Below are 10,451 nucleotides of genomic sequence, written 5' to 3' on the forward strand. Positions count from 1 at the left end.
GTACAGCTTGCCTGTGCTGCCTTCCCTCATGGTTACCCTGTACCGCACAGCTTGCTTGTGCTGCCTTCCCTCATGGTTACCCTGTCGTGAAGAGCCCCATGTCACGGTATGACAATGCGAGAACCAAGTGCGCGCCGCACAAGCGCCGTTCGAGGCGTTGTGCCTTATGGCGTGATGCCGTAAGCCCCACTTAACGTGGCCTTGGGATCTGTTGTGATGTCACATTATATGTAGTGACGTCATGTGACTACTGTCAGGATCTTAAGCCGAGTAACATTGTCGTGAAGACGGACTGCACGCTCAAGATCTTGGACTTCGGTCTGGCGCGCTCCACCGGCACATCGTTCATGATGACGCCCTACGTGGTGACGCGCTACTACCGCGCCCCCGAGGTCAGTATCGGCTCCTCCCCCCTCCCTTCCCCGGTGTCAGTATAGCGCCCCCAAGGTCAGTATTGCGCCCCCAGAGCTCAGCACTGCGCCCCGCATGTGTCGGTAAGGCGCCCCATGAGGCTGGTGGCGCTCTCGAGGGTTTACTGTGGCACCCCTCAGTCACCTGTGTGTCGCCGAGTTCAGCACAGGGCCTCTCGCGACCACTTCCTATCCCATCAAGCCAGTGCCTCCCCCGCTTTGTTACTGTGTTTCTTCGAACATTTTCAGGCATTTATTTAGTTGTGTTGGAACATTTTTTTCGTGTTTCTATGAAAATTGATATATGCCTACTCCCTCCCAGACTTTCAATGCCGCTAGACCATTTGCCACGTAGTTTAGCGGGTTGAGGCCACCTTGTGAGGGGCTGGATGAAAGGGTGCCTAGAAACAATGTGGAAAAATACATCCTCTCATTATTGGCGAACTGCTCCTATGTTAAAGCAAGGTCGTCATGTGTTCATATCGATCAGCCAACAGGCGTTCAGACTGGACTGTTGAAAGCTGAATGGGCTTGGCAACGGAATTACAGGCCGCTGCGTGTTAATCTGTATATTATATTTCCGTTCCATGTCATCTGTGCGCCATAAAGCTAATGAGATTGTGTTATAGTTGGGTGGGGACCGCTCGGACGCGTCACCCTATATCCTTCACCGTCTAGGCGCCGACGGCAACCGCGGCCGAAATGCGACCAGCCCCTCGCCGCCATGGCCCCCTGTATCAGCTGATTAAACGCTAATGAAATTGTGTGCCGGAGCGTAGGAGTCGACGACCAAAACAGGCGTCCAGCGACGGGGCGGCGGCAGTCGGAGCTGTGGCGGCGCATGGCAGTCGCCGTGTGGTGGAGTGGACGGTCTGCCCTGGGAGTGGGTGGGGTCCCGTTACGTTCAGTGGAGAGGGACGGAGGCAGTGGGAGCTGTGGCGGCGGTGACGGCGGACCGCTGCCCCCGGCTGGCACCGACACACATGTTTTTGTCCACGCCAGTGTCATCACCTGACCGGCCTAGCGGGTCCCACGGCCTTGACTGGCTGTGGATGACTGTCATTGGCGAAAGCCCCGTCACCAGCAACGGTGGTACATGTGCTGTTGAGCATACACCCTGCAGCATTGTTAGAGCAAGGCTCGACCGGCGTGTACAGCGCTCGCTCTGCTGACGCATCGGTGCTGGCCAGCCGTCCCCCGGCATCGGTGGGCCGCTCACACCTCTACTGACGCACCGGTGCTGGCCAGCCGTCTCCCGGCATCGGTGGGTCGTTCTCGCACGCCAAACTCCCATCACCTCAAACATTTCCTGTGTCTGGCCGCGCGGGCGGAACCGTCGCCGCGCCGCCCGCATGTCGGTGTGCCGACGCCGAGCTGACAGGTCACCGCCGAACTGACAGGTCACCGCCGAGCTGACATTCAGCGCGTGACGCCGAGCTGAGTGTGTCAGACGGGCCACCGCCGACGGCTGTGCAGCCTGGACACAGTGACCCGTTGTCGACAGGCGGCCGATGCTTGGGACCCCTCTGCGTGCGTGTGTGTGGTGGCGTCGGCCGGGCGCTGTGTCGCACTGCATCGCGCCGTCCTTTCCGGCAGGTAATCCTCGGCATGGGCTACAAGGAGAACGTCGACATCTGGTCCATCGGCTGCATCATGGGCGAAATAATCCGCGGCGCCGTGCTGTTCCCCGGCTCCGACCACATTGACCAGTGGAACAAGATCATCGGTCAGTGTCGCGGGTGGGGGCGGCGTCACTAGGAAAGCAGCGGGGTGGCTGTGGCGTCACTAGGAAAGCAGCGGGGTGGGGGCGGCGTCGCTGGGAAGGCAGCAGGGTGGGGCGGCGTCACTAGGAAAGCAGCGGGGTGGGGGGCGGCGTCACTAGGAAAGCAGCGGGGTGGGGGCGGCGTCGCTGGGAAGGCAGCGGGCGGGGGCGGCGTCACTGGGAAGGCAGCGGGGGTCGGGCGGCGTCACTGAGAAGGCAGCGAGGTGGGGGCGGCGGTCGCTGGGAAGGCAGCGAGGTGGGGGCGGCGTCGCTGGGAAGGCAGCGGGGTGGGGCGGCGTCACTGGGAAGGTAGCGGGGTCGGGCGGCGTCACTGGGAGGGCAGCGGGGTGGGGGCGGGCGTCGCTGGGAAGGCAGCGAGGTGGGGCGGCGTCACTGGGAAGGCAGCGAGGTGGGGGCGGCGTCACTGGGAAGGCAGCGGGGTGGGGGGCGCGTCACTGGGAAGGCAGCGGGGTGGGGGCGGCGTCGCTGGAAGGCAGCGAGGTGGGGGCGGCGTCACTGGGAAGGCAGCGAGGTGGGGGCGGCGTCACTGGGAAGGCAGCGGGGGTGGGGGCGGGCGTCACTGGGAAGGTAGCGGGGTCGGGCGGCGTCACTGGGAGGGCATCGGGTGGGGGCGGCGTCGCTGGGAAGGCAGCGAGGTGGGGCGGCGTCACTGGGAAGGCAGCGAGGTGGGGGCGGGCGTCACTGGGAAGGCAGCGGGGTGGGGGCGGCGTCACTGGGAAGGCAGCGGGGGTGGGGGCGGCGTCACTGGGAAGGCAGCGAGGTGGGGGGCGGCGTCACTGGGAAGGCAGCGGGGTGGGGCGGCGTCACTGGGAAGGTTAGCGGGGTCGGGCGGCGTCACTGGGAGGGCAGCGGGGGTGGGGGCGGCGTCGCTGGGAAGGCAGCGAGGTGGGGCGGGCGTCGCTGGGAAGGCATCGGGGGTGGGACGGCGTCACTGGGAAGGCAGCGGGGTGGGGAACGGCGTCGCTGGGAAGGCAGCGGGGTGGGGACGGCGTCACTGGGAAGGCAGCGGGGTCGGGCGGCGTCACTGGGAGGGCAGCGGGGTGGGGGCGGCGTCGCTGGGAAGGCAGCGAGGTGGGGCGGCGTCGCTGGGAAGGGCAGCGGGGTGGGGACGGCGTCGCTGGGAAGGCAGCGGGGTGGGGGACGGCGTCGCTGGGAAGGCAGCGGGGTGGGGACGGCGTCACTGGGAAGGGCAGCGGGGTGGGGACGGCGTCACTGGAAGGCAGCGGGGTGGGGACGGCGTCGCTGGGAAGGCAGCGGGGTGGGGACGGCGTCACTGGGAAGGCAGCGGGGTCGGGCGGCGTCACTGGGAGGGCAGCGGGGTGGGGGCGGCGTCGCTGGGGAAGGCAGCGAGGTGGGGCGGCGTCGCTGGGAAGGCAGCGGGGTGGGGACGGCGTCGCTGGGAAGGCAGCGGGGTGGGGACGGGCGTCACTGGGAAGGCAGCGGGGGTGGGGCGGCGTCACTGGGAAGGCAGCGGGGGTGGGGACGGGCGTCGCTGGGAAGGCAGCGGGGTGGGGGGCGGCGTCACTGGGAAGGCAGCGGGGTGGGGACGGCGCCACTGGGAAGGCAGCGGGGTTGGGGCGGCGTCGCTGGGAGGGCAGCGGGGTGGGGGCGGCGTCGCTGGGAAGGCAGCGGGGTGGGGACGGCGTCGCTGGCGGGTCCCCAGGGTTCTGGCTGAACAGTTGGCCCAGAGATAAGGGAAAGAGGGCTTCATGGACCGAGTGATACGGCGGCCGTCGATGTTGTTAAGGGCTGTGGTAAATTGGCATGTTCATCAACTCGCCGGCAGCGCTCTCACAGAGGGACTAAATTCTTTTTGATTGGAGTGGTTGCGATAGAGTCCAAAGGATTGTATAAGACATGCTCATTTTTACATAAATTGGTGTTGGGCCTGCTGCATGGAGACTGGTACATTTTGCATGGGCGCGACGCCCGGTCACCATCGCCTGTGACGGGCTCAGTGGGTGCCCATCGCCTGTGATGGGCTCAGTGGGTGCCCATCGCCTGTGATGGGCTCAGTGGGTGCCCATCGCCTGTGATGGGCTCAGACGGTAGCCGTCGCCTGTGATGGGCTCAGTCGGTGGCCGTCGCCTGTGATGGGCTCAGACGGTGGCCGTCGCCTGTGATGGGCTCAGACGGTGGCCGTCGCCTGTGATGGGCTCAGTCGGTGGCCATCGCTGCTGCTGGAACTGCCGGCCACACAGATTTACGTCCCGCGGAACGGCGGCCTGTCTTTGTGGGATCTCCCTGTCTACCGAGAAAGAGAGCTACAGAGACAGAGATTCTGCTGGCCAACGCGCCGCCCAGCTGAAGTTCTCGTTCGGCCGCCGGGGCACCACTGTGTCCAGTTTCGAGCCCATGTGGTCGTTGGTCGGTCGAACTTGCATACGCCGGCGCTCCCGCCCATATATTGTTCGTGTGCGTTGAAGACGGACGGGTATTGCGCCCGCGGGTGCTCCTGTAGAAGTTCTTAAAACTTCCTGCAGCATACCGCAGACCAGCACATTTGGTCAGTCCTGTTCGCCTTCTAAGTAATGTGCCCCTGTCGTCCCCAGAACAGTTGGGCACGCCGTCCAAGGAGTTCATGGAGCGCCTGCTGCCCACCGTGCGGAACTACGTGGAGAACCGGCCCCGCCACCCGGGCTACAGTTTCGAACGCCTCTTCCCCGACATGCTGTTCCCCGACGACAACACCGAGAACGGCAAGGTCAAAGGTCAGCTGGGGCGAGTCGGGCCGAGTGGTCGTGTTGTGTGCATGTCTGCCGGCTTCCGGCTAACAACGGCAGAAGGGCGCGGGATGTGCCGTAGGTGTTGGACTGGACGTCAGGCTGTCCCGGCCCGAGCGCTGGCGGACAGGACAGCGTCGGGCGCCGCGGCCATGCCATATCAACAACTCAGCGTACAGCAAGGCGGTGCGCGATGCCCGTAGTTAATAGCTGTCCGCTGTCGTCTAATTATCGGGGGAGGATTGCGCGTTGGTGGCGGGGTTGCGTTGGTTGTGGGACCGCTTTCGCCCCCCCCCCCCCCATAGCGAGCAACGACCAGGTTCGATTGATGTAGGCCAACCTGACTGGGCTCGCATACAGTCTTCGCTTAACCCGGCTGCTCGCCGCATGAACTGAACAGATGTTAACTCTCCGGAATGCTCAGTTCACGGCCGCGCAGCCAGCTGGCAGCGGCCTGACCTGGTCTGTCCCAGCCGACCCCTGCTCGTCTGATGTGGTGACGCAGCGGGACCGGTTGACGTGGTGACGGAGCGGGACCGGTTGATGTGGTGACGAAGCCGGACCGGTTGATGTGGTGACGGAGCGGGACCGGTTGACGTGGTGACGAAGCGGGACCGGTTGATGTGGCGACGAAGCCGGACCGGTTGACGTGGTGACGCAGCGGGGCCGGTTGAGGTGGTGACGCAGCGGGGCCGGTTGAGGTGGTGACGGAGCGGGACCGGTTGATGTGGTGACGGAGCGGGACCGGTTGAGGTGGTGACGGAGCGGGACCGGTTGAGGTGGTGACGCAGCGGGGCCGGTTGAGGTGGTGACGCAGCGGGACCGGTTGATGTGGTGACGGAGCGGGACCGGTTGATGTGGTGACGGAGCCGGACCAGTTGACGTGGTGACGGAGCGGGACCGGTTGAGGTGGTGACGGAGCGGGACCGGTTGACGTGGTGACGGAGCGAGACCGGGGCCGGACCGGTTGATGTGGTGACGGAGCCGGACCGGTTGACGTGGTGACGGAGCCGGACCGGTTGATGTTGCAGCGTCGCAGGCGCGTGACCTGCTCTCCAAGATGCTGGTGATCGATCCGGAGCGACGCATCTCCGTGGACGAGGCGCTCCGGCACCCTTACATCAACGTCTGGTTCGAGGACCAGGAGGTGAACGCGGTGAGTGCTGCCACCTTTTGCGGCGTAGGATGTTAAGCCTCTCCTTAGCCCGTTCACTTCCGTTGTGCTGTCTGCCGGGCATGACGTTCGCGAGTCATGTGGTGAATGTGCCGGTTCTGTGTCGGAATGTGAGCCTCCATGCAATCGCCGCCCCTCCATCGCTATACAGGCTCTCCGTGGCTTACATGTGACCTTTATCTCCGCCTGCAGCCACCGCCTGGCCCGTACGACCACTCTGTGGACGAGCGGGAGCACACAGTGGAGCAGTGGAAGGACCTCATCTACAAGGAGGTGATGGACTACGAGAGCGTCCACAACTCGATGGGCCTGGCCAACGCCAACGTGGAGGCCGCCAACGCCGTAGCGCCGGCTGTGCCACGCAGGTGAGCTGCGGCCAGCGCACTGGACACTAGACGGGGCTCGATCGTCCCCACTGGGAGGTGCGTGGCGGCCGCAGCACGCCCCTGTGTTTTGCCCTCCGTTGGCGCGGCCGCCCACTTCTCGACGGCGAATGGCCTGGCAGGTGCCTCCCGGGCCGCATCTGGTGAGAACACTCGCCGCTGGTCTGTCGACCCGCTCGGTGTCTGTACTCCCTGCGGCTCATAGCCGAAGTGCACCGTGCATGAAGGGGTTCGGGAGATGGGAAAGGCGTTCGAATGGCGACGGCTGTACGCCACCGACGCCGGCGGTCGGCCGGCGCCCTGACCGCTGTCCCCATTGTCACTGGCAGGTAGGACTCGGCCGACTGGTGGACAAAATGGCGCGTGAAGATGGGATGGTGCCAGCCTCCGTGAGTGACGCTCAGTCACCTAGTGGACGGCACGGCGCGGCCGAGCTGATGACGTCAGTGGACGGCGAATACGTCATCGGGCGGGAAGCACTCCAGCCGGCCGACCGAAACTTCACGCCGCCTGTCCACCAAGCGATAGAAACTGACTGTACATACGACCATTCCGAGAACTAGTGTTTTACAATTGAGGTGATAGATGTCGCCCGCGGAGGCGGCGGCCCACCGCTCCGAATGAGTAGCGAACTGGCTATCTAGGCACTAACCAATCGTGATTGTTGTTAATTTGTAGCGGTACTTACCACGTCTCGCGTTCCTTCTGGCTTCAATAGGCGTGCGCTGACACGCTGTCGCCCGGCTGCAGCCTTTGTGCCGCGGCTGGTGCCCGTCCCGGCCAGGCTGGCACACGGCTGCCGTCCCGGCCGCATGGCCCGTCCGCCGTCGTGTTGGTCACCCTCCCGGACCTCTTCGGACGGCGGAGCGCCCGCTCCAATAATGGTGTAGCACCGGTGGACCGTGTGGAGCCGGAGCCCGTGGGGTCCGGTTCGCCGTCGCGCTGCTAGGCACGGAACGGGGCCGGTCCCGGTCAGCACAGATAGCATCCGGTGTTCGGCAGGCACTCTTTGGCACGCTGGTGACGGCCTGGGATGCGACCACTGCTCCTGCGCCCAGTCGACTGATTTGTGTGCATGACCGTGTATGCAATTCCTGACTTACGCGAGGACGCCATTTTTAGTCGGAATGGTGTTGTTTTGATTAAGCTTTCTGTTTTAAATGCGCACACTCATGCCGTGACCCATGGATTGTTAGGCGCGATTTCAGCGGCGGTTATGATCTGACCGGGCCCGCAGTGGTAGATTTTACTTGGACAGTCAAATGTTATCGGTTGTTTGTCGGAGGGGAGCGGTTTCGTTGTACACTGACGCCCGGTGGCCACGACTTGACTGTGGTGCTTCGTTTGTTTTACGCCCGCCCGTGAGTGCGCTTATTTGCATCACTGAAACCGGGCGCACTCGAGCTCCGGGCCCTCGAAGACTGCCGCGGGCGGGAATCCCGCCCGCGGCGGCGTTGTGCTGGCTGGCGGCCGTCCCGGGTCGCTTGGGCTGCGGCTGGGCGCGGTCGTCGCCGGCGGCGCCAGCACGCATCAGCGGCGGACGGGCAGTGGCTGGAGTTGGCCGGCACCAGCGGCGGCGGCGACGGCGGCGCGGTGGCGGGATCCGGCCGACGGCAGCCACCGCAGCTGCCGACGGACGGGCGGCGTTGGAAGTGTGGTGGCGGACTCTGTCTCGGGTCGGGTCGCCAGCACTTCGCTGCGGTGCCCTGGAGTTCCAGTTTTGTGGCCGGCGACGCCATCGGTTCAGTGGGCGCGGCGCACTTGTCCAAAGCTGCGCCGCGGGAGGAGGCGGGTGATGGCGAGGGTGGCGCGGGGAGGGGCCGCTGCGCGGGAGCGCCGCCCCGGGCCGGCGCGACCCTGTGATACCGGAGCGGAGCGCTCAGCCCGCGGCCAACCGCGCTCCGGTGCTCCCGCTAGGTGTGTGCATGAGATGCGTGATCGTGCGGTGCGTAACTGGGAGCCAGCGTGACGATGCGCAGCGTGAGGACACGCTGTGGTGCAGGTGATCACGAATATAGGACACATCTATCCGTTATCGGCTGCGTCTGGACAGACAGACAGAATGAAACACGGCAGCGACTAGGAGTGCACCACAGCAGCCTGTTGGGTGGATGCTGGTAATGGGATGATTAATAGTAACGCCTTTTGTTGTTAAATGGCAATGTTTGGGTGTTGTCAGCAGAGTTCCGGGGTGGGGGGCTTAAGGAGTCCCGTTTGCGCTGTCCTGATCTCAGCTATATGCGCGAACGAGTGAGCTTCGGTGGGGGTGGGGGCTGCTGGTGTCCCGTTCGTACTGTCCTGATCTCAATCATATCCGCGAACGAGCGAGCGCATGATGCAGGCCCGAGTGCGTCGGCTGCACTGTCGGACGCGTGCCAGGAGCTAACGCCGTTACATCGGCTGTGCTGTCTGGCGCGTGCGAGGAGCTAACACCGTTACATCAGCTGTGCTGTCGGACGCGTGCCAGGAGCTAACGCCGTTACATCGGCTGTGCTGTCTGGCGCGTGCCAGGAGCTAACACCGTTACATCAGCTGTGCTGTCGGGCGCGTGCCGGGAGCTAACACCGTTACATCAGCTGTGCTGTCTGGCGTATGCCAGGAGCTAACACCGTTACATCAGCTGTGCTGTCGGGCGCGTGCCAGGAGCTAACGCCGTTACATCGGCTGTGCTGTCGGGCGCGTGCCAGGAGCTAACGCCTTTACATCAGCTGGGATGTCGGGCGCTTGCCAGGAGCTAACACTGTTACACTAACATACGGTGCTGATGTTCACATACCAAACGGAATCACACGTCTTTGGGGATTCATTTTGCTTTCCCTGCTTTGTTTTTTGCTTTGGATGCGAATGTTTTAGATGTGGAGATATTGAAATGGCATGTGCTCTAACCGCTGGTAAAGTTTTCGAAGAGGTCAGTCCTGCAGTTGCCGAGTAAAGACTTCGCCTGATCGCTCTTGATCGCTCTTTATACGGTTTTTGGTTTTTGCAATCGCAAGGCTCATACGGGTTTTGAAGGGGAACGTGGTGACACGAGGCCACCAGTTTCAGAGGCAGCTATCTAGGTCGAGGATGATACGACCTCGCCGCCATCCAGCAAAGTAGACTCGAGCCAAGGTATAGATCCTCTCCAAACCAACACGGATCAAAACCGGAAATGCGGTTGCATTGGCCGTTCTGGAACTGGTGAACTATGGTTACTACCCCCACCTTCAAATACTGCTTGCACCGCTATGGGGCTTGCAGTCTGTGTGGACCTATGTAGCCAAGTCCAAACTCACAGACCGCTTGACTCTTCAAAACATTTACCAACAGATAGAGCGCCGACGGTTTCAGTAACCGTTCTGGGACTGCCATCCTCAGATCACCACTTCACCCTCAAGACTGCATAAACCTGTTGGGGCGATCCAGCCAGGTCCATACTGGGAAAGTGTAGCGCTGAAATCTTCGGAATATTCACCAGCAGAGTGCATGCGATTTCGTGAGCAGTTATGGAAATGGGTGGCATCAGGTCACCATTTTCAGCTTTAAAAAAACCGCGCAACCCACTACCGAACATTGCAGCCAAGCCAAAACTGGGAAATCGCTCGATCGATGTCCTCAAAATCTTGACCAGCAGGCAAAGCGCCGACGATGTCTTGAGCCGTCCTGCAGCTGCTAAGCTCAGGCCATCATTACCAGCAGGCAGAGCACCGGGATGTCTTGAGCCGTCCTGCAGCTGCCAAGCTCAGGTCACCATTACCAGCAGGCAGAGCACCGGCGATGTCTTGAGCCGTCCTGTGACTGCTGAGCACAAGTCACCATTACCGGCAGGCAGAGCACCGGGATGTCTTGAGCCGTCCTGCAGCTGCTGAGCTCAGGTCATCATTACCAGCAGGCAGAGCACCGACGATGTCTTGAGCCGTCCTGTGACTGCTGAGCACAAGTCACCATTACCGGCAGGCAGAGCACCGACGATGTCTTGAGCCGTCCTGTGACTGCTGA

General features: G+C 63.1%; 1 protein-coding gene across 1 annotated transcript; it reads left to right on the forward strand.

The window, feature by feature from the left end:
* Positions 1-200: 200 nt before the first annotated feature.
* LOC119104281 (stress-activated protein kinase JNK) lies at positions 201-7,983 on the forward strand (the record flags this gene model as incomplete). The annotated part of the gene is made up of 6 exons (XM_037227978.1): positions 201-392; positions 2,007-2,136; positions 4,746-4,904; positions 5,948-6,072; positions 6,283-6,455; positions 6,803-7,983. Coding segments are annotated over 6 exons (783 nt in total), but the record flags the coding sequence as incomplete, so codon positions are not given.
* Positions 7,984-10,451: the final 2,468 nt, after the last annotated feature.

This window comes from Pollicipes pollicipes, unplaced genomic scaffold (assembly GCF_011947565.3).
Source record: "Pollicipes pollicipes isolate AB1234 unplaced genomic scaffold, Ppol_2.1 Scaffold_6052;HRSCAF=7182_pilon_pilon_pilon, whole genome shotgun sequence".
NCBI lineage: Eukaryota > Metazoa > Arthropoda > Thecostraca > Pollicipedomorpha > Pollicipedidae > Pollicipes > Pollicipes pollicipes.